The 23,870-nt window shown below is 50.6% G+C and overlaps 1 protein-coding gene across 2 annotated transcripts in view; it reads left to right on the top strand.

Moving 5' to 3' along the window:
- The first annotated feature begins 13,020 nt into the window (after positions 1-13,020).
- Positions 13,021-23,870, top strand: part of Crhr2 (corticotropin releasing hormone receptor 2) — a 44,476-nt gene continuing 33,626 nt past the window's right edge. For both annotated transcript variants that reach the window (XM_021189989.1, XM_021189988.1), the window contains exons 1-2: positions 13,021-13,263; positions 22,534-22,624. In XM_021189989.1, the coding sequence (XP_021045648.1) occupies positions 13,192-13,263; positions 22,534-22,624 (163 nt within the window). In that variant the 5' untranslated portion in view covers positions 13,021-13,191. The remainder of the gene's footprint in view (positions 13,264-22,533; positions 22,625-23,870) is intronic.

Genomic DNA, 23,870 nt, shown 5'->3' with positions numbered 1-23,870 from the left:
TCTTCCCACCTACATACCTACCTACCTCATCTATCTATCTATCTATCTATCTATCTATCTATCTATCTATCTATCTATCTATCTATCTATCTATCTATCTATCTACCTATCTACCTACCTATCTATATCATCTATCTATCTGTTTTTCTGTCCAACTATCTGTCTATCTACTATCTATCTATTTGTCTATAATCTCTCTCTCTCTCTTTTGCTGGTTCTATTTCTCTGGAGAATTCTACATCTGTGAAGACAAAATGTCAGGGATGTTCTGAGATCCTTTGGTGAAGCAGAACTCAAAAGAAAAGATGAAGTAGCCATATTGCCACAGTGACTCTGATCCTTTTGGGGGCACCCTTTTCTACTGCAATAGCTGTCTCACCAAATAACAGGGGAACACATTGCAGAGCTCTCTGTGGTTTGCACAGTGGGCAATGTGCAGGCCCTAGGTAGCCTCAGTCCCCCAGCCAAAGCAAGTAAGTCCTGTGCCTGGCAGAGGCAAGGCCATAGACAGCAAAGCAAGGAATGGCCTGTGAGGAGAAATGGGACATTGAGTCAACAGGAAGAGGATGGGTTATAGCTAAGTTTTCTCATAACAAGAGTGGTTGCACCCTGTTTGTAGCTGAGGAGTTGTAGGGGCCCCATGTGCTGGCTTACATAAGCCACAGAGAAGAGAGACGCATGGGATCCAGAAGCTGGAACTCTGCTCAGAGGTGACCATGAAAACACAGACTTCCTGTAATATGTAATGGTCTCACCCTCCCCTGGGAGGCAGGATAGCATGCTCACAACAACTTGAGATAAATCCCAAAGGGCAGCCTCCACCACACTCCACGAGATTCAAATGGGAGAAGCTACAAGAAAGAAACTTCATACAGCAAGAATGGTAGTGCTCTATCTGCTCAGGCCTTCCCTTGAGCTCTGTCCCTGGCTGACTTCAGTACTGTTGATGCCTTTGCCTGTCTCAGGAAGGTAGGCAAAGTGTCACGATGCATTAGCTCCACCCCTCATAACCTCCCTATCCCCTGGATGTACTTTTCAGAACTTTTCTTATTCCAAAAATTCTAAGGGCTAGGGAGAGAAGGGAGCAGAGTGCAAGGGAGGGTATTCCATTCTTCTTCACTGGCGGGTGGTTCAGGTCAAGGGAATGAAGTGCAACTTCCAGCAGCCAGTGGAGCATGGTGATGCTCCATGGATCTAAGAGGCCGTCAGCCAGCTCCTAGCCAGAGCACAGGCAAGTGAAAACCAGAAGGACACTGGGAATGGAGGCCAGAGCCTTGAGAACCCCAAATTCTTCAATCTTTTCCAAGACACAGGGTACTACAAGGCAGGCATTGGACAGATGAGAAACTTGAGTCCCCTGTGGGTGGAACCACTTTCCAAAGGTTCTCAGAAAATAAGCTGTTCAATGAATTGGAATCCTCCATTCAGGCCCATGCTCTAGGCCTAGTGGAAAAGGCAAGGGACAAATCCCTCCAACTGCTGGCCTTAGGCCTCCAGCCCTACTTAGTCTCCTGGGCTACCAGAACAGCACACTGATGTGCCATACTAGCCCGTATCATCTCAATACCAGGCTGGACAATTTATGATGATCACTGACATTTCTTGGCTCTGGTAACTGGAATGCCCAAGGTTGAGGAACTTTCTCCTGTGTTCACATAGAGAGGGCATTACATGGGAGAAAGTGGGGGAACTTACAAGCTCTTTTCATAAAGCCTCCAGTCCCAACATGAAGGCCTATCCTCATGACCTTGTCTAACTCTATTTGACTTCCCAAAGGCTGCCCTCCAGATACCATAAACACATACATTTGTGCATTTCTATTGCTGTGATAGAACACTATGACCTAAAGCACCTTAAGGGTTTATTTCATCTTACAGCTTGTATGTCCATCATTCAGACAAGTCAAGGTAGAAACCTGGAGGCAGAAACTGATCGAGAGGCCTTAGAGAAAGCTACTTTCTGGCTTGTCCATCATGGCTTCCTAAGTCTGCTTTCGTATAGCACCCAGCCCCACCTGACAAGGGCTGGTACCACTCTCAGTATGCTGAGCCTTCCCACATCAATCATCAGTCAAGAAAATGCCCCACAGTCTTGCCTGCAGGCCAATCCTATGAAGGCATTTTCCCCAATTAAGATCCCTTGTTCCCAGATGACCCTAGCTTGTGTCAAGATGACATGAAAACTAGCCAGCATAATTAAGTTGCCAATGCATGAACTTTGGGGTACACTCAACCCACAGCATGGTTTCCTATGATTCTCTTTTTGTCTTCACATAGTCCAAAGAGAGTGCAGCCTTCTAAACACAGGCAACTCCATTAGAAAAGGCAGCCCCCTGCCTTACCTGGCAGATCCCACCTTCCTGTAGTGGAAGTGCTTTAACCAACAGCTTTCAGAAGTGCTCCCAAGTCACTGGGCCCAGCATTTGCCCAGTGAAAACCAATCCAAGGCCCTAGTAGCCACACAGAACTCCCACTTCTACTGATCTGATGTCTCAGGTTCCTGCCCCTGGGGACCCCAAGTCCAACGCTCAATAAGTCACTACCCGGGACTACAAGGACAATCTGGCTCACAAATGCTAAGAGCCTAAGCCAGTGAGTGGACTGCATGGCTGTGGAGCCCCCTTCCAGCTCACGCCCCCGGGGGGAGTTGCATCTAGATAAGGAGTCGGGGTACCAGAAATACTAATTTACAAGGTTCACAAGAGTCTCCTAGCTGATCCCAACCTGGCCACACTCCACTATGTCCCTACAGTTCTGGTTTGGCCATGTCCTTCCAAATCCAAGACCTCAGCCAGACTGCTTTATTTAACTACATGCTTCATGGACTTGTCTCTGCCCACTGCCCACTTCACTCATAGTTTGGATTGCATGTGTACCTTCCCCTCACCCCCTCACCCCCCATTTTACATGTAGAATTCCTAACTACCAACACAATGGGATTATAGGAAGATTTTTCTAGAAGGTAAAGACAACACATAGATGGCATCCTCACAAGTGGTTCGGTGCCTTTAATGGGCACTTTATGGCTTGTCTATGTGTGAAGACATAAAAGAAACAGTCTATAACTTAAGATGTAGGTCCAGAGGCAGGATCTACTGGAACCTTCATCTTGGCCTTCTTAGCTCTAAAACTGAGAGCTAAATGTCTGTGTTTTAAGCTCAGTGGCATTTTGATTTAGTGGACCAAACTGACAAAGGCAGTTGCGCCCACCCTTCTAGGAGAGATCTTTCTCAGGCAAACCAGTCTTGGCCTGTCCTATTGACCCCAGAGACCCATTCTTCCATCACAACATCCCTCCCACTGCCCTCTCTCACCTTCAAGGAGCAGATCCGTGCAGATGCTCCCCCTCTTCCCGATCCTGGTGATCACTCTTCTCTCTTGTGGTCTTAGTCTGGTAACTTGTGTCTTCTTGCCCTCCCTGCACCCTACACTTAAGAGTTACTCAATAAATAAACTAGTATTAAAGTCTAATTTTGAGGTGCTGGAGAGATGGCTCAGCCGTTCAGAGCATTGGCTGTTCGTCCAAAGGTCTTGAGTTCAATTGCTGGCAACCACGTGGTGGCTCCCAACCATCTGTAATGGAATTTGATGCCCTGTTCTGGAATGCAAGAAAATTGTGTGTGTGTGTGTGTGTGTGTGTGTGTGTGTGTGTACTCATATACATAAATCTTTTTTTTTTTTTAATTCCAGTGGTGACTGTCTTCTACTGTCTAAGCTCCTTCAGGAGTCCAGAAACATGGGAGCAGACGCCTACTGTGTGATGTCCTCCTTCAGTCCCTCACTATCCCATGCCTCTTGCCTTGAGACTCCCATGCATTCAGGACTCAGCAGACACGTGCTCTTCCAGGCACCCATGGCTATACTTTGTATGCAGTCTTGAGTGTAGTAGGTCCTAGTGCTTGTTGTTGAGAAAAGAAAAAAAGGGGGGAGGGGGATAGCCCTGAACACATACTAACATTCCAGTCAAGTAGGGACCACATACCAGTGTATCCCTACTGGCACTGTAGCCAATTTAGCATACTTTGTCAGGTTTGCACAATAATAAAGTCACCTTATCACACATCTCTGAGTATGCTCCCACCTTGAAGTAACTCGTGACCATAAATAACTGTATTCCTTCACATGTCTAAGCTTCAGGTTCCACCTTGCTCTTCTTGGTACCCTCCATGAGACATAGTCCCGTCTTACTGTATAGGTGAAGGGACTGATGTAGAAAGGGGAAAGGAACAAACTGAACACCACAGGGCCACAATAACCAGTGGAGCAGGGGCCGAGGCAGTCCCCACAGAGAGGATCCTGAAGGCCCTGGACAGGCCACCTCCTCCCAGGGGCCAGTAGTGACCTGTCCTGCACTGCCCTTGGGATCCCTTCCACAGGCTTCTGCCAAGCCCTGCTTTGGGCACTGTTCCTGGGAGAAGCGTCCACATGGGACAAGGGGACAACTGTGAAACCACAAACATGACAACTGGAGCCAGGCTTGAGTGTCACTCCAGGACCAGAGTACAAACTAGTCCAGAAAACACAAGCCCTGCAGCTGTTCCCAGGCCTGAAGTCCAAGGCTTCTCTGTGGGCAGGTAAAAAACCTCTGCAAGGCTGAATCAAAGACAGTGATTGGTTTAGATGTTGGCAGAATTGCACCATAACTCATGTTTAGAGCCAGTGTTCCCGAACCAGAGTGTGGGGAAAGAGAGGGTAATATTCTGTGGAAAAAATAAAAATAAAAATGAGCAAAATCAGTGCCCATTCTGTCAGGGATGCTTTAGAAGTACATCTGAAATTTCACAGCAAAACACCTGCATGTGGGGTTAAATTTGTGTGACTCCCACTAGCATAACCACTCTATAGAGACGTGCGTGCTGCCTGGCAGCAGGTATGGGCAAGGTGAGGGGGACTCCCTCTGTGTGACTCAGGTTCCTCCCTTGCTGTGATGTCTGGTCCTAGAAAAGAGGTGAACCAGTGTGGTATCTTAAGGGCAGTTGGGGCTTCCAGCCCTCATGGGCCCTGCCTTTCCTAAGCCTCATCCATGAATGGGGAGGATGGTCTGGTATCTTGCTAGAGCTGCCAACCAGCCCATTCTCCCTCCTTCACTTCAGGCTCTACCTTCAACCCAAGGCCACCCTGAAGCCGAAGAAGATGCCCTGGATATTGTCCCCCACCCCACCCCATGCTCCAAGTCGTGTGCAACCCAAAGTCCCAAAGCCCCGCCTCCAGTTTTCAAAGCCATCTTTTTCTTTCATAGTTAGATACAATGACCCAGCCATGTCCCTGTCTTCTTAACAGAAATCCCACCATATCCTAAAAGCACTGGTTCCAAGGCCTGGGGACAGTGTCTCTTAACGTCTTCCTGGAAGCCGTTTACACTGGATTCTCCAGGCACTCCTCCGCATTGCTTAGAATTCCCTGGGGGATAAGCAGCTAAAACATATTCAAAACTATTCCAGAAGACTGGAAAACTCATAGAAAAGCTCCCGCACTATCTTCTCTACTCAACTATGTGTGGAGAGCCACACTGATGAATTGACTGAGCAACACAGCCCCTGGTGCTGTGTGGGAGGAGAGGGGAATGCATTCTCTTTGGAGCCCCAAGGTAGGACCTCATCAGGCTAGTTCAGATCAGCTGTCCATCCACCTACTCACCAATTGTGGATGGTGGAATAAAGCCATCTCGTTGATCCCAGCCATCGGTGCACTGAGAGGACCACCGCAAGCCCTCTGCCGATCAGACGACATGGCTGGAAAAGAATGTGCATTCCCAATGAGAAGTGTGGGTTCTTGGGAGGTGGGACACCCTTAGAATTCATAATGGCCATAACCCTCCAAAAACCAACTGCACATCAAATACACGGTGTATCTGTAGTGTTAAAAATATCAACTGTCTGAGTTGGGCATAGCGTACCACCAGACACAGCACATGAAAGGCTAAGTTAGGCAGGAGGACTGTTAATACTGAGGCCAGTCTGAGTTGCTTATGTGGAAAGGCTCAGTCTCAAGGAGGAGGAAGAGAAGAAGGAGGAGGGAGGAGGAGGAGGAGGAGGAGGAGGAGGAGGAGGAGGAGGAGGAAGAGGAGAAAAGGAGGAAGAAGAGGGATGAGAAGGAAAAGAAAGAAGATGAATATAAAAAGAAAAACAAAAAAGGCCCTGTCTTGGTCCACTCTCTCTTGCTGTAACAGAAACCCTGAGTCTAGGCAATTGATGAATGATGGAAGTTTAGTTCACTAACAGTTCCACGGTCTGGGAAGTCCTGGCAGTGGCATCTGGTGAGGCCTTCCTGATGTGCCTGAGGGCATCACGTGGTGAGCTACTACAATCAGGCCAGACAGTTCCCACACCCACAGAAATGACCAGGAATCCCATCCCACAAATCCACATGTGGGCTAGCCTATGCCTTTCTGACTCGATCACTCCCCAGTCTCCGTGCCTTCAGTACCAAGCCCCACACATGAGGAAGTTGGGGTGGGGGTACCCTCAAGCGACAGCAGGATCTTTGTAAGAATAATCTTGAGAAAAGAGTTGTAATGGAGAACTTCCAGGAAGGCACCATCCTGGGACAAAACAATATGGAGTCCAGTCTCCTACTTCCTTCCTTCGCCGACCTCTTCCAACTCTATGTCACCATGATGAACACAGTGTAGCTTCCTCCTGGTTCCCCAAGCTCTCCCAAGGCAAGCTAACGAGTATCAAGAATTCTTCTTCAAACGTAAGGGCTAGTGACGATCACTGCTCACTCACATGCGCGGACCACTGGCATCTCTCCATCCACCCCTCCTTGCACATTACAGGTGACTTCAGTCCTGCCTTCCTACTCTAACATTTTTCTCTCTAGAACACAGACCTCAGTCCAGCCCTCTACCTCTCCTCCCCTTGTTATTTTTGTTGCTTTGCTTAATGAAGAAAGTGGAGAGAATGTGGCTAAGAATAGTCAGGAGAACCTTGATGGCTCATGGTTGTTTGTTTGCTATTGTTTTGACTTGTTTCATGTTAGCATATGTTTCATTCCACGTAGGTCAAACCCAGACCTTTCTGTTCTCTGCTCTCTGATCACACAGGTTCCACCTAGAACCATCCCCCAGAGCATTCCCGTGCAGTGATATGTAAAGGGGGTGCTTCCACGAAAGGCAGTAAGAGGAGTAGCCATTCACAGCAACCTCAAAGAAATTAAATACCGAGGAATAAACCAAAGAAGTGGAGGATCGCTACAAGGAACACTTTATACCTCTGAAGAAAGACTTCGTCATGCAGCAGATTATACAGAGAGTCCTTGGGACACACAATTCTAGAGGAGATATCTCTATCAAACCCCTCCCTCAGAGGTCAGGAAACCCCACAGAAGAGGAGGCAGAAGGGATGGGGGAAACAGAGGGGACACCAGGAAAACAAGGTCCGCTGAAACAAGTTATCAAAGCTCATATGGACTCAGAGACTGAGCAGCAATTGGAGGGTCTACAGGGGTCTGCATGGACACCACGTGGCTTTCAGTTTAGTACTTTTATGGAATTCCTGAACATGTTAATTAGTGGGTCTCTGATTCGAGCCTAAACTTGGCTGTCCTGGAACTTGCTCTGTAGGTTGACCTAGAACTCAGAGATCTGCATGCCTCTATCTCCTGTGTGCTAGGATTAAAGGTGTGAGCCACCACACCAGGACCTAAGCTTTTCTTTACCTGGAACTTGCTCTGTACCAGCTTGGCCTTGAGCTCAGAGATCTGTTTGTCTCTGTCTCCTGGGACTAAAGGCCTGTACCCTCATGCCTGGACCTAAGCTTTTCAAGGCCACTATTCCTCAAGAAGCCCGTGTCTTCCAGCCTCAAGTTCTAGATCACTCGTGTGCCTTCCAATTCTGATGGAGTTTGTTCCAGATACAGTCAAGTTGAAAACCAAGAATAGCCATCACAATCCACCCCTTTTCAATTTGATACACAATCATATCTCCTTAGGTCCAAATGAAAACAGTAATCGGATCATAACAGCACCCAACATGCTACGATTATCCTTTGTTCAACTGCAAGCCTGCAAACAATAAGCGTAGCTGGGTGGGACCTTCCCCTGAGGTCAACATTACCTTAATCTCTTTATCTCCTTGAAGGTAGGATTTAGCTCCGTTCCACTTCCTGGTGCCCCTTTATTACTTGAATCATACATTTTGTATTTTTCCTTTTTTAGCTTGCTCATTTTCATCAGAATGCTCTTCATAAGAATTTACTATAGTAACCACACAACAGAATTTATAGCAGGCTGTTCTGAGACTTCCTTTGCTAAAGCAACTAATCTAAATCACTTCACTTTAGCCTTAGATAGACTCTTCAGACAAGGACAAAAGCAGCCAGATTCCTTACTAAAATATCACAAACCCAGTCTCAAGTCCACATACTCACATTCTTCTCCTCTGAGACCTTTTGAGCTGGGCTTCCACAGCTCAAATCATCTTCAGCAGAAATGCCTTCCATATCCCTACTAGGATGGTCCACTAGGCCAATCTCAAAGAATTCCACTGCTTTCCAAATCTAAAATCCCCAAATTCACATTCCTCCAAACAAAAGCACGGTCAGGCCTATCACAGCAATACCCTGCTCCTGGTACGAACTTCCATCTTAGTGTTTCATTGTTGTCAAAAGACAACATGGCCAAGGTAACTCTTATAAAGGACAACACTCCCCTGGGCTGGCTTGTGCCAGCATGCAGAGCAGCATGGGAGGAGGAAGATAGAGATCTGCAGACCACATCCCACCCACAGACCTGCCTTCCAGTGCAATGCACAGGAGACCCACTTGCTTCCATGCCATACAGTGCAAATGAAGGATGTTACACAGGGGTCTGCCAGCCATGTGGCCAGCCTGCAGCAGGAGCCACCACAGTATGCAAGTATGTGGGTCAGATGGGAGAGAAAGAGAAGTGGAGCAGCCTGAACAGTATGAAGAGAGATGGAACTGGAGACTCGAGGTTGGAGAGGAGTAGTCTGCCATGAATACCAGCCCTGACACCTGGAGCCATGGTGTGGTCCCAGCCCAAGCTGTCACCGAGGGCCATATCTGGGCCCGTGGCTACACAGTGGGAGGGGTCAGTGTTAATTTTCTGGCTCATCTTACCACTAAAGAACATGGGGACATCCTTGGTCCAGCAGCTGCTTGGATGTCAAGAACTGGTCCTGCCCCTCACTGGCTGCAGTGCTCTGCAGAGCTAACCAGCCCCATTTCTCACTAGCAGCAGCATTGGGAGAGTGGGCCCCAAGCCTCACCCAGGCACAGCCGTGGAGCTGACCCTGCTGTTGAGGGTGTAGGTGAGCCAGCCCCAAGGATGTGAGGGTGGGTGAACTGACATTGCCATTTGTCTGTCATGGAGTGGCACGTGTGCAGAGCTGATGGTGGCAGGGGTGCTGGTGAGCTCAAGGGGTGGAGTGCTGAGAGATGACCCTGCCACTGGGCTGCTGTGAGGTGGCATGGGTGTGAGGGAGATGCTCCCCCCATCCCCTCCCACACCTGCAGTACTCAGAAAGCTAGCCCCAAGGGCGTGAGAGCAGGAGGTCTGACCCTGCCTTATGCTGATAGTGTCATCAGGTCACCTAGCCAGAGCAGTGCTGGAGAGCTTCCCTGGGTGGTGTTGATAGAGGAGAGATGACATGCTGACCAGCTCTGCCACTAAGCAGGCCCAGATCCAGGACTCTGAGTTGGCCCACCCCAAATCTACATCATCTGTGAACCTTTGGGACTCCAGAAAGGGCCAGGCCTGTTGGATCAAAGCCTCAGGATCTGTATGACCCAGGACAACAACAGGACAATGAGGAGGAGTCCTGGTGACGATCTAATATTGATGGCGTCACAGAAGCCAGAGACCTTGGTCCAGACCAGTGACTCATTGCAATGAACATCTGCAAGTGGGGATGTGTGGACAGAGAGACATACACTGCGACATACTACAGTTTCTATGAGATGGCTTCTCTGGTTTGGGATGTGTGTGTGTGTTATTTTGGGGGAGGTGGCAAGGATGAGCAGGGAGATATGAGAGGACAGGGAGAAGAACAGGGTTGGCATACATGATGTGAAATTCACAAAGAATCAATAAAAAGTTTAAAAATAACATTATACAGGTTGTGCTTACATATTCAAAGATGTATATGTATGTACATATATATATGTGACAACAATTCATGGGAAAGAGGCCGTGATTCTGAAGGAGAGCAAGATGAGGTATGTGGTGGGGTTTGGAGGGAGGATATAATTGTATTATAACCTCAAAACCATGAGACAGGAGATGATGCGGGACAGCCAACAGAAAAACCATAGGCAAAGCTCCAGCCTGGTCCCTTAGGGAGCTCTGGAGAATCAATGGTACCTCCAGACAAGGGGGCTCTTGTCACTCAGTGATGCTAGGACTGTCCCTGGAGGGAAAACTGATGGATACTTGGGCATTCGATCTGGTTTAAAGAAAAAAGGAAATCTAGTTCTTGAATGCAGTTCTTCAAATAGGGCTCCAGGCTGGGTGTGGACGTGCATTTGGAAATGCAGGAAAACCAAGATAGTAGCACTTCTAAGGACTAAATGTGCATGCCCCTCCCCCACTTCACAGATTGGTCCTACTCCAAATGGCTTTGAAACCTTTGGGAGGTTTTCAGGTTAGTTGAAGCTGTGCAGATGTGGCCCCAGGAAGAGGCACTTTCTCTTAGAAGAAGAGCAGACCAGGAGAAGACACAGGAAAGCCACCATCTACAAATTAAGAATTCCTCCACTGAGACTGACAGCAACAGCAACCACACCTCAGATTCCCCAGCCCTCAGAACCACCCTGCATGTGGCATTGTGTCATGGTGGCCAGGCAACCCAGGCAAACCTGCCAGGATGGAAAGTGTGTTGAGTATCAACACCAGCCTGTCTTCCACTCTCTGGGCCCACACCATCCTCACCTCAGCTGAACTCTGGCTATGCTCTGCCCATCCCCTCCTGGCCCAGTTCCTGCCTACTGCTCACCTTGAATCCTCCAACCGACGGGAGGTCTTCCATTTTCCATTCTCCTAAGCCCTTCAAAGTGTGCCTGCAGCACCTGTCCCCGAAAGTCCCAAACTCACCACCAGAACTGCCCAGAACTCCCACAGTCCCCTCCCTTCATCTCTTTTCTTTTCTTGGTCACCCTTTGTCTCCACACCACTCCCTTCCTTTCCCCTTCCCTCCCCTTCCGTTCCTCTTCCCCTCCCTTGGAGGCTGTGGTGTTTGTCCTGAAGACCATGGCACCTCTTTGACCTTGGCACCCACTGTGAGACAGGCCCCAGGATTCTCCACAAAGAGGACTCAACAAAGCTGCACACTGTCCTGCTGGTCCAGTCAACTCTCTCAGAACCTACAATTATAAATACTGTTGAGCCCTTTCCTCCTGCAAGAGCCCTCTCTGATCAGGACCATTTGCCTGAGTCCACTTCCTGCCTAGGACTTGGGAAAGAAGTTCCCTCCCCTAGCCCCTGTCATCTCCAAAGTGAACGGGAAGTCTGGGCCATTGTTCCTCAGAGTTTCCCTCGAAGATTTCCCTTGTACCAACTGTCCTAGCTAGGGGTTTATGGCTGTGAAGAGATATCATGACCAAGGCAACTCTCATAAAGGAAAATGTTTAATTGGGGCTGGTTTACAGTTTCAGAGACTTAGCTCATTATCATCATGGCGGGGAAACACAGCAAGGTGCAGGCAGACGTGGTGCTGGAGAAGCTGAGAGCTCTGGAGAAGCTGAGAGCTCTACATCTTGATCTCAAGGTAGCCAGGAGCAGACTGGATTTGTTTCACACTGGATGTAGCTTGAGCATTTTAGACCTCAAGACCCCTCCTCCACAGTAATACACTTCCTCTAACAAAGCCACACCTCCTAACAGAGCCATTCCCCATAGGCCAAGCATTTAAACTCATGAATCTATGGGGGCCAAGCCTATTCGCACGGCACCAACCATGGGGCCAAGTTTTGTGCCAAAAAGGAGGAAAAGGTGAAGAGGAGACAGGAGGGGAAGGCCACACTCATCCAATCTGGGAAATCAGAGAATAGTTCCTATAGATGAGCCTTGGCCGGTCCCACTGAGGCTCTGAGATGAGAGAGAGACAGAGACAGAGACAGAGACAGAGACAGAGACAGAGACAGAGACAGAGACAGAGACAGACAGACAGAGACAGACAGACAGACAGACAGACAGACAGACAGAGACAGAGGGAGGGGGAGAGAGAGAGGGAGAAGGGGGGCAGCAGGAGCAGAGAAGAGAGTTTCCTGGGAGATGGAGAAGAGGCCCCTGAAGCCAGGCATATTATTCTAGGCAGAACGACAGAAGGAAACACAGTTTCTGAGTTCTCCATAGCCATCTACTGTATGGCTGCATCTCCAGGAAAAGCCTGTACCTCTTAATCACATTCCTAGAATGCCTTCCCCTCAAAGCCAGGGGACAGCCACCGCTTAAGCTTTTAACCCCTGCACAATGGGTCCACTTGTCAGGAGCAAAACCTGTGAGCTCCCAAGGTCTGCACCTGTCACCATTCAGAGCATGGATGCGCAGCCCCACCCGGTTCTGGGACTCAGGATCTTCATCCCTGGAGTCCAAATCCCTTGGAGTTCCCCTCCCCCACACGGTCTTACTGTTTTGGTTTGTTGTTGTTGTTGTTGTTGTTGTTTTGATATAATTTCAAACGTACAGAAGAGTTGTGCATGATTGGATCACACCCACATCCCCTTTGTCCAGGCCTCCCCCACGTGTGCTACACCAACGTGCAGATCTCCACGCTCCTCTAGGCTTGTGGGCCAGTTTGAAGAGTAACTTGGGTAACTGGGATTGCTCAAACAAGTGGGGAGTCCTGGGCCCGGTAGTCTCAGCCAACCTGTAGGGCCCATCCTGCCCCTCTGTTCGTTGCTCCTGGCCCTGAGGAGCAAAAGCCCCAGCAATGCTGGCGGGAAGACCATACACACTAAGCCCTGCTCTGGGAACTGGAGTTTGTCCCCTGGCCATCTGCAGAAGTGGCTGCCCAGAGCCAGCTATAAATAACCTGGAGGCAGCCGGACTGTGGGGTGGTGTCACTGCTACCCTGGGGGAGGCGGGTGAAGAATGCCCTGGTGCCCAGGGCTTTACCTTGGAGGGTAGGTCGGGCAGGGTAGGACAGGCCTAAGGGAGGGGCCGGAAAGACCTCCTTCAGAAGCAGCCACTTCTGGTCCCCACCCCTGGAGCTAACGGCAAGATCTGCTATCCCATGGGGACCCCAGGCTCTCTTCCCAGTGCACAGCTTCTCCTCTGCCTGTTTTCTCTGCTCCCACTGCTCCAGGTAAGTGGGTGTGCTGGGGCTATGACAGAGGGAAGGAGGGGAGTCTCGTGACTTGGTAGCTGGGTAGCACTGGGGGGTTTATGCCTCTGAAAAGGAGAAAGAGTTTCATACATAGATGGGATAGGAAAAGATGCAAGGAGACTAACATCAGTCAGGATGAGCGAGGAAGGCCTGTGAGGCTGAGCATGGGGCTCTGAGGTGACACCATCCTGGGTGGGACTGTCCTTTATGCCTAGCAATATTCTAACAATTCTCTAGGTATGCTCTGCTGCCAAGCCTCCCCTGTAGCTCCCTCCCCCACAGCTACTGTTCTCTACCCTTTCCAACAGAGAGCGTCCCCTCACCCACCACTGCCTGTCTCCATCTCTACGAACCCCCAGTATCAAATGAGCCATGACCAGAGAGGGCCAGGAGAGAACCTGCCTCTACTGGTCCTCACCCAGAAGCAGTCTCTCTGAGGAGTTAGTATGGAGGACGGTGGGCAGTGAGAGAGGGAGAGGGAGAGGGAGATTTGAAGAAGAGGGTATGGAAGCAATCGACTGCCAAGTGTCTTTTCATTTTACATGTGGGGAAACTGAGGCCCAGAGAGCAAGGTTACCTTCCTAAGACTACACTTCTCATGAAAACAAAAACAAAAACAAAAAAACCAAAAAACAAAACAAACCTACCTTCAGATCATCCCAAGATTCAAATCATCCCAAGAGACAGAGCCCTGGAGTGACCTCAGGGACAGCATCTTAAACTTCATTGTCCCCAGATGTGCTAGGACTGATTCATTAAACACGCAGTGAACGTCTGCTATCTGAGGCACGCCACAATGGCTTTTGCCAGCTTGGACAGGCTCCTTGAACTTACACAGCCTCAGTTACCTCATCAGGAAAAGAAAGATACTCCCTCAACAGGGTTATCCTGGAGAAGAACTGAGATGACACATGTCAACCCTTGAGGCACGGTGCTTTGCTTGCATGGAGAAAACTCTAGTGGTGGGTACCAGGGGCAAGGACATGAGGGCCCTGTCCTGCTGGAGGCCTGGCTAGGGCCAGAAGTGGGTACCAGACTGAAGCATGGGCCATGAGACTCAACATGCTTCAGGGCCAGCCCAGGCCCATCTCTGACTTCTCTAAGGTCCCCAGCCTGAGAGAGAAATGAGTACCTTGCCCAAAGTCAACAGCTGGAGAGTATCAGCAGCTGGAGAGTAAATACACCTTGGTCTTTCTGACCCACCCCCGCACCAAGCTCAACCTTCCTCGCCCTGGGCCTCCTTGGTAATAGGATTGATTTCTGGGTGCTTGGCCAACTATTCTGAGATTTCAGCCCCCAGGGAAACGGGAACTTGAGAGCCAGGCAGCAGCGGGAGCGTGGTGGCTCCAAAGGGGACTTAGCACACAGAGTAAGGACAGGGCCGTGCAAGCCCACCCTGGGCATCTGCCTGGTGGATTCCCAGGCAGAAAGGGCTCTGTCTGGAAGGGCAGCAGAGAAATAGCAGTGCTTATAACTGGTGTAAATTGGGTCCAGAGAAAGAGGTAAAGAGGTGCGAGAGACCCTGGCAGGAAGTGGAGGATTCTGGTGGGAAGAGGCAGATCAATAACACAGGTGTGTGTGTGTGTGTGTGTGTGTGTGTGTGTGTGTGTGTGTGTGAAGGCCTAGGGGCCTTGCCTCTGGAAGAGATCTGCACCCCGGGCACATGAGGAGAACTCTAAACTGGAGCAGGGCTGAGGCTGGTTTCCAGGAGAGAGGCCAGGATAGGAGACTATTCCTCCTCCAGAGCCTGGAGCGCGTAGCCAGTCTTTGAACTCGGACTTGCAACTTACCTTCCAGGGCCTCTGGAGGCCTCAGAGAAACGGTGCATCCTGCACGCCAGGGTGTGTGATGGTTTCCCAGGCTAGTGGTCCAGACAGGGTGAGCACACTAGATGACATGTTCCACAACCCCTAACGTTTTTAAGTAAATCTTCCATTTTGGATTTCAAAATTTTGGCATTGTGGGTGTTCCCTTCACTTCAGCCAGTGCCGTCCACGTAAATATTCCAAATTCTGGGGAAACTGCCAAGTCCGAAACACTTGCAGCCTTGCAAGCAAGCACGGCAAATGAAAACACTCCACCCGCCTTCCCTCCAGTCAGCTGCCCCTCTGGAAGGGCTTCAGGAGCCCAGGCTCTCCCAGCCAGTTCCAGCCCCTCTCCCTGGGTTGGGGAAGCTTTCTCTGGAGGTCTCAGGACAACCTCCTACAGCCCCTTTGCTGGTTTTCATCCAGAGAAAGCCCAGCAAAGGGAGGCGACACTGAGAAGTCTGGCTGCCTTCAAACAACTGTAGAAAACTGGACTTAACCCACTCCATCCTCTCCCAAAATTGAGTCCTGGCTTTTTAATACCACCCTTCTCCATTAACACACACACACACACACACACACACACACACACACACACACACTACCCCTTGCCCAGAGTGCAGTATACCCAGGGCCATTTCCCAGAAGCTCTGTCATCTAATGCCTTTCCACCAAAAATTTAACTCCATTTGGAGTGTTTTCTAACCTAATCAGCTAATTTAGTCTCTTTGGCTTTGCCATTTTGTCAGTGTTTAAGTATTTCTCTTTTTTCTGAAGCAATTTGTCTGCAGGACGCTGCCTACTGAGTTCCACAGAACTCGGATGTCCTGAATTTGCTGCTCTAGAATGACGGCATGGCTCAGCGTCCTCCTCTTTTACTTCATCTGATTGGCACCGGGTTGTTTAGTGTGACCATTCTAAATTCTAACTTCTGAAGATGGCATCTTAGGACTACAGAATCAGGGGGATGGTCTGCTCTGCATCCTGACTTTGGTTTTCTGGGCAGCTGGCCTGGGCATAGCATGTAGGGCTCCAGCTAGGTGCTACGTGTTTCCCTGCTTGAAGCCTCAAGACAACACAGGGAACCTAGACCTTAGGCCCTCTTATCTCCATCTGTCAGCTGAGGAGGGGAGGGGAGGTCAGGGCTCGTGGCCACTGCTCTGGTGAAAGGCAAGGCCATCTAAAAAAGTAATTACCTTAACAAAACCTTGATTTTATTGTCAGGCTAATTTTAGGACATTCAGACAGTTGCTGTCCGTCAGAAGGGTGACTACCACTGGGCCGAGTGGGCACTAGATGAGTTGATTAATATGGAGAACAGAGAACGGAGACCGCTTTTAGACCAAGTGGCCTGTGCTAGGGACTCCTGCTGGCCAGCTCCCTCCACACAGAGGCAAGGAATTCCTCCCTCCAACCTCCACTTCAGGGCTGGGGCCCAGGTGGGAAAGAAAGACAGGATGGAAGGGAAAAAAAACCAAACCTTACCAGCTCTCAGAGAAAAGAGCAGAGTGAGGTGAGAGACACCCCTTCCCCCAGGGCCTAGGGAGGTAGACTGGGACTTGAAAGGAGACATCAAGGCATCTTAGGAAGAAGAGCCCACTGGAGCAGAACTGCAGGGGTGAGAAGCCTACCAGTGGCCTCTGATGTCTTGGGGTCTTCATTTGAGGTACCACATCCTGTAACTTAAATTTGAGCATTGAGAGTCTCCCATTAAGGTTGCTCCCCCCCCCCTCATGCTCTAGAAAGCAGTGGCTTGTCCAGTCCAGTAGTCATTCTCAGGAGGAATGGCTCCATTACTGTCCCCACCCCTGAATCCCCATGGGACCCTGATTTGCTTCTCTTATGGCCCCCTTCCTGTTCTCCTCCCAGGACTCCTCTTTCTCTTCCTCTTTGTCCTGGCCCTCTTCCTCCTCACATCTCTGTCATTTGTCCCCTCCCCTACCTTCTCCCCTGCTTCCTTCTCTCTCCTCCCCTCCCTCGCCCTCCCTGCTCTGCCCTCCCCCACCCCCCCATCCTCCTTCTCTTCCCTGACCACCTCCCTGAGCAGAGGTAAAGTACACACTGAATGGGGCAGACAGTGGGAGGAGCTCTCCCTCCCTGGTTCCTTTCCTGACCTTGGACAGCAGAGGGAAGAGGCAGGGAGGGGCTGCTTCCTGGTCCCGTCTAAGACTCAAGGTCCATAAATCTGTCAGGCTTAGGCAGAGGCCTAAATTTAGAGGGAACTTGTCACCAGAGTCAGGAAGAGGAGTAGGTCCAGCCAGACCCCCTGGCTCCTGTGAGGTGGCACCTATGTGCCTGACTGGCCCTAGGGGACAAGCCCTGCTTGGATAGGGCCCAGGGAGAAGAAGGACAGCTGGAACCTTGGCTATGGCCTCCTGTCTATCTCCTTCCTTGCCAGGGCTTCTTCTGCCTTCTTCCATAAAGGAACATTCTAGGGGGTAAAGACAGGGAGTGGGCTCCACGCTGGCTAACCTCTTAGGAAACATCAAAGCAAAGGCAATCTGAGGAACAGCAGAAGTTCAGAGTTGGAGTTCCAAGAACTGGGTGGGGGTGGTATTGACCTTAACTAACCAGGGTAACAAGGCTCTCCATCCATCCATCCATCCATCCATCCATCCATCCATCCATCCATTCATCCATCCAATCACTCAGCCAGCACTTGTTGTATACCAAGTCATGGTTAGGAACTTTGGACACAGATGTGTGCCCTGACCGGTGATATGACACCCGTGGTAGGAGTAAGGATGAGGGTGGCTCTCTGGTCCCAGGATATCCAAGGGTATTGTAGAAGTCAATACCAAGCTGGCCAATCAGAAGAGAGGGTGATGGCCACAGAAAACCAAGGCTGTTCTCTGCACATTACGGAGGTCTCCAGTTCCCCAGAGTCCATCTGGACTTCTGCATTTCCATTCCTCCCTGACACCGCCTCTATGGAAGAGGCATAGACACCTCAGTGAGGGCTTAGCTGGACCTCTCAGGGGACAGTTGCATATTTCCAGGCTCTCAGGCTTCAGCCTGTGGGGAGCCCAGACCCCCATGACCCTTCTTGGAGTTCAGTACTGGATTAGAAGAGCTCAAGAAAGATCTCAAGGAAACATCTGGTCCAGATACCAGTTGACATGGAAGAAGGGAGAAAAGACACAGTGAGAAGAGGTGGGGTAGGGTGGAGTCCCTGACTTCACAGCCAAGCTACAAGTCTTTCAGTGTGTCATGGAGACCGAATTCCACAGATGAGACAGACCGTCAGCACGGGGGTTGCGAAGGCAGTCTGTCTTAGCCAGTGTTCGGTTGCTGTGAAGAGACACCATAAACCAAGGCAACTCTTATAAAAGAAAGCGTTTCATTGGGGGCTGACTTACAGTTTCAGAGGGTTAGTCCATTATCATCATGGCGGGGAGCACAGCAGAACGCACGGCACTGGAGCAGTAGCTGAGAGCTCCACCCTGATCCACAGGCTGAGAACAAGAGAACCTCAAAGCCCACCCCGCCAGCGACACACTTCTTCCAACAAGGACACATATTTGAATCATGTCAGAGGGTCCCACTCCTGGTGGCTGAACATTCAAATACATGAGTTCATATTCATATTCACACGGCCACACGAGCCCCACCCATTTCTACCTGGCAACATGTCTGAAAGTTCCACTCCTCATCATGACTCCAGGAGCTCCGAGAGCCACCTCATTAGAAAGAAACAGCACATCTGCCACTCTGATGACCGCAAGGGTTTCAGGGGCTCCGTGTGAGTGAACCAGGGATCAAGGCCAGAGGCACTGTTCTATATCCCAACATCACAATGTAAATTTCCCATTTCCCTGCTTGGACCTCTGACCTGCTGGCTGCCCCTGCCTCCCGTGACCCAGATCCCTGTGAGGTCTCCCCACCATCCACTCTGCTCTTCTGTGGCTGGCGAGGGCCTTCTGAGTGCCACGTGTGGGCTGGGGTCCTACTGGCCTCTGTAAATCTCGCCTTCCCATGCTTACCTAACACCAGCCTTTCTCTGCGTAACAAGACCAATCAGTCATACGCGTAGCTCGTCAGGTTCCCTGGGCTGGAATCTTGCCCTGGGCTCTTACCCGCTGTGTGGCCTTGGCTCCTGTGAAGTGGGGTTATTCACAGCTCTCAGAAGCTGTGGCAGGGAGCAAATGAGCTGTCTTCTGGTCTCAGTTTAGAGCAGTGCCCAGCACACAACAAGCATCACACAAGAAACTGTCTCTCTCCCACTGCCTCCTACCGTCTCAACAGTCCCCCTAAAACAGGGTTCTGCTGGTCTGTGGCCTCCTCTCACGAGCATCCTCCCATCCCCCAACAATGTCCCCAAACCGGGTTCTGCTGGCTGCCTTGAGCCTTTGTTCATTTGCTTCATGGGGTCATTCCTCTTCTTACTGTTCACCCTGATACTTCATCTCATCTCCCTTTTGGACTCAGCTCTCAGTTCATACTTCCCAGAGCCTTGAATGTCTTGACCAGACAGTCATTCACTGTGCACTCCTGAAGGCTGAGCTTGGGGAGGAAGGTAGAGGTCATGTCTTCAGGAACTCCGTGTCCACTGAAGAGATGAGAAGACTGGCCTCGGAGAGGTTCGGTGACTTCATCAAGGCCGTGCTGTACAGAAACATTGTCCCCTAGAAGGCTGATTGTGGGGCTCTCTGAAGGCTGTCATACTACCCACATGATGCCCTTTCCCTACCTCCCTACTGTCTCATTGGCCACCAGGGGTTCTGCTCAAAATAGGTACCCAAAGGGTGTGCCGTGTGCTTGAGCCAAGTCCAATGGAATCAGGCAGATATTGGGTGGGTAGGTGGGAGAGTAAAAGAAGATTCTGGGCTACGCCAACTTCTGGACCTATGGAAAGAGGAGTTTGGAGAGATAGAGTCTGAGACAGAGCCAGAGTATGCGAAGATTCCAAAGCCCACTCTGAGCAGCTCTTCTTGTCCAAGATGGAGCAATGCTCCCCTATACTGAGCACAGTGCTACTGTGCCCACCCTCGGCAATGGGCTTTGCTCAGCCACAGCTGGTACAGCCCAGGCCCAGGCATCTGAGACAAGGTGATGTGTGCTTCCTTGGTCTGAGTGGTCTGGGGTTCCCTGGAAGCCTGCCCCTCCAGGAAGGACTTGCCATCTCTCTCTCTCTCTCTCTCTCTCTCTCTCTCTCTCTCTCTCTCTCTCTCTCTCTCTCTCTCTCTCTCTCTCACACACACACACACACACACACACACACACACACACACACACACCCTGCAATGGGATGACAGAGGGGCTATGCACCTCTCCCTTACCCACTCTGCTGCCTTCCCACTCATCTCCCTTTAGGGCTCAGCTCTAAGTCTCAGCTCTAAGTGCTGGTGTCCCGTAGCCTTGACAAGACAGGACATATATTCATCATGTGGTATTGAAGGATGAGCCCAGAGAGGGATGCAGAGGTCATGCCTTCAAGAGCCCAGCGTCCATGAAGACAAGAGATGACTACGCAGCAGAGGGTCTGGCCTGGAAGCTCCCCTAGGCACTTGGTGGCAGTCCTCCTACTGAGCAAGCAGTGTCTTCATGACACCTAGGAGGCTGGTGTAAAGGAGTTCCAGGCAGTGTCCAGAGCCCGTGCACAGAGCCCCTGGCCCCCGTACATCCTGGAGGCATTGAGCAAGAGCTTTAAGGTTGACAGCTCAGGATGTCCCTTAGAGTATGTGTGTTTGTGCACGCACATGCATATACAAATGTCCCTGAGCACCCAAGGTTGCCAGCAAAGTTCCAGTAAGCCACGTGGGCACTAGCTCGACATCTGAGTGATGGGGTCACTAATCAGCAGCTTTAAGCCAGCACGGGGAAACCGAGTGTTCAGCCTCCAGATCTAGCCAAAGAATAGACTAAATGTGATGTTTGAGGGCTTCAGCCTGTGGGGACATCCTGGGGAAAATGGGCCCAGCTGTCCAGGAAAGAAATCCTGTCAAGCAAGAGAAAGACAACTGCCTGCTAAGGGAACAATGCCTTCTGCAGCTTCAGAATCAAAAGTGACAGGGCTGAGAGGAACCCAGAAGCGCGCGCGCACACACACACACACACACACACACACACACACTAGTGAGCACGTGCATGCGATTGCAGATGCACACAGACACACACTAGTGAGCACATGCATGCTATTGCAGACACACACAGGCACACACACAATAGTGAGCACATGCATGCTATTGCAGACATACACACACACTAGTGAGCACATGCATGCTATTGCAGACACACACACACTAGTGAGCACATGCATGCTATTGCAGACACACACACTAGTGAGCACATGCATGCTATTGCAGACACACACACTAGCGAGCACATGCATGCTATTGCAGACACACACACACTAGTGAGCTGCAGACACACACACTAATGAGCACATGCATGCTTTTGCAGACACACACGCACTATTGAGCACATGCATGCTATTGCAGACTCACACACACTAGCAAGCACACGCATGCTATTGCAGACACACACACACACACACACACACACACACACACACACACACTAGTACAGGGTAAGAGAAGCACAGTCTTGGGAGGAGCTGTAGACAGGGTTAGGATTTTAGAGGACTTTGCTCCAATCCAGCCTTACGTCATTTCCCCCCCCCCACCCACCCCCCACTTTTTCTGCCTTTGCAGATGCTGTGCTCCCCATTTAAGCAGAGACCTTTATCAGCTAAGCAAACTCCTACTCACATGTCAAAACCCATTTCATCATGTCCTTTTCCATGCCACTACTCCAGAAGATGCCCCACCCAGGGCAGACATGCTCACACCTGTTTTATCCACTGTGCCCAGCAATTACTCTGAGGACTTTCCTGAAAGACAGGATCCGAGATGGCTTTGCCTTTTGGGTTAGATTTTACTGTCATCTGCTCCTTAGTGAGTGTCTGAGCTGGCACTGTGGTCCTTTCTTTCTTTTCCACTCATTCTTTCATCATCATACAACTCCCCCTCTTACAGGAAGCCCTCCAATATATATCTCTCCCATATATTAACCTTTATGTCTCTCCCATTGATCTGGGACAGGAAAGCTAGACTGCAGCCTGCCTTTCCCGCCTCTGCTCTTCCTCTAAGCTTAGGATACATCTACCTTGCCTGGGACACTTAAATTCACCACAGGACCTAACACACAGAAGGCCATCTGGAAGCATTTGCCGGGAGCTTTAGTGACAGAGGACAGGGCACTAGATTGGCATATCCCATCCACCTTTTGGGGCTGAGGGAAGGGGTAGACTCCTGTCTCAAAGGCTTCCCTTCCTTGACTACTTCCCCAGCCCTTGTGGGGTTCCAGGAGAGGCAGGAGCACTGCTTTCCAAGGGGAATTGAGCATCTCCCTGCTGAGCTGTCCCTCTCTCTGTAAGAAAGGTAACAGAGTGAGAGACATAACTGGGGCCTTGGCCAGTAACCATCACCTCTGCTCCCCCTAGGTGGCCCAGCCAAGCCAGGCACCCCAGGACCAGCCCCTGTGGACACTTTTGGAGCAGTACTGCCACAGGACCCCAACTCGGAATCTCTCAGGTATGCATGCTTGCCCACCCCCACTCCATCCCACCCCACCCCGCAGTCATCCTGGGACCTGAGGGGAGCCCTGGAGCTTAAGCAAAGCAGCACACAGAGCCCTGGCTGTAAGGCCCAGTTCGGTCTCTTCATTGGGGTCCTTGCGTAGTGTCCTTCTCCATTACAACAGTGGGCTCTTGATCAATGACAGGAATTTGGCCAGAAAACCTCATCTTGCTCACTGTCCCTGCCTGGACACCTGGAAAAAAAAATCAACTAGACTGGTGTGTTCAGGAGCCTAGAGAGAGGATGGTCCTTCTGCTTTCAAACTCGGTCAAAAGGAAAGACTAGCAGAAGGTGTAAAAACATCTCTGGTTGCCGTGGCTACAGGCATCACCCCAGTATGGCCCTGTGAAACAGCGGCCAGTCTCTGGGCTCTGACCCTCTGAGGTTTCTGGAAGCTGACTCACACAGTGAGGGGAATCGCTGCCAAAGGCAGAGTTGATAGCGCTAGGGAGTCATTTCGAGGGCCCCGCCCTCCCTCCCCGGACTTCCAAAGGACTGGATCACAGAAACAGCATGGAAAGAGGACTTGGGAGGGGGAGGGTGTCCTGTGGCTCAGAACCTGTCAGGGCTTAAGGGAACAGGAGTGCTGGGCAACCCCAGACATCCAAACACAACCTGAGGTAGGCATAAAGGATTAGTTAAATCTCACCCCTGCACCTCTGCTGTGGGGCTGTCCAGAACACAGCTCTCGGAGTCACAGAACAATCTTGTCCCAGCTCCTCCATGCAGCAGCTGTGTCGCTTTAGGCAAGGCACCTGGCTATATGAGTTTCCTAGGCTACTGTGACAAAGCACTAAGACTTGGGTGGCTTGATGGATTCAGACTCATCTTCTCCCTTCTGGAGTCTGGAAGGGCATGGCCAAGGGTTGGCTTGGGTTGGCTAGTCCAAGGCCTCTCTCTGACCTTTCCTGTCCTCAGGGCTTCCCTCTGAGATGGTCTGTCCCACCTTCTTAGAAGGCCACTCATCTTAAGGACTGGGCCTGCTGGCCAAATTGCGTTCATATTTGAATCACCTCTGTAAAGACCCCAGACCCAATTAAGACCACAGTCTTGGTTATTGGGATTTCAGATTACAATGTGAGAATTTGGAAGGACAGCACTCAGCCTACGTCTCTGTTTCTTTATCCATTAGAATCAGGGCTTAAAGCCGGGCGTGGTGGTGCACACCTTTAATCCCAGCACTCAGGAGGCAGAGGCAGGC

The sequence above is a fragment of the Mus pahari genome, chromosome 2, assembly GCF_900095145.1.
Source record: "Mus pahari chromosome 2, PAHARI_EIJ_v1.1, whole genome shotgun sequence".
Lineage (NCBI taxonomy): Eukaryota > Metazoa > Chordata > Mammalia > Rodentia > Muridae > Mus > Mus pahari.
This window is presented reverse-complemented; position numbering and strand designations above follow the sequence as displayed.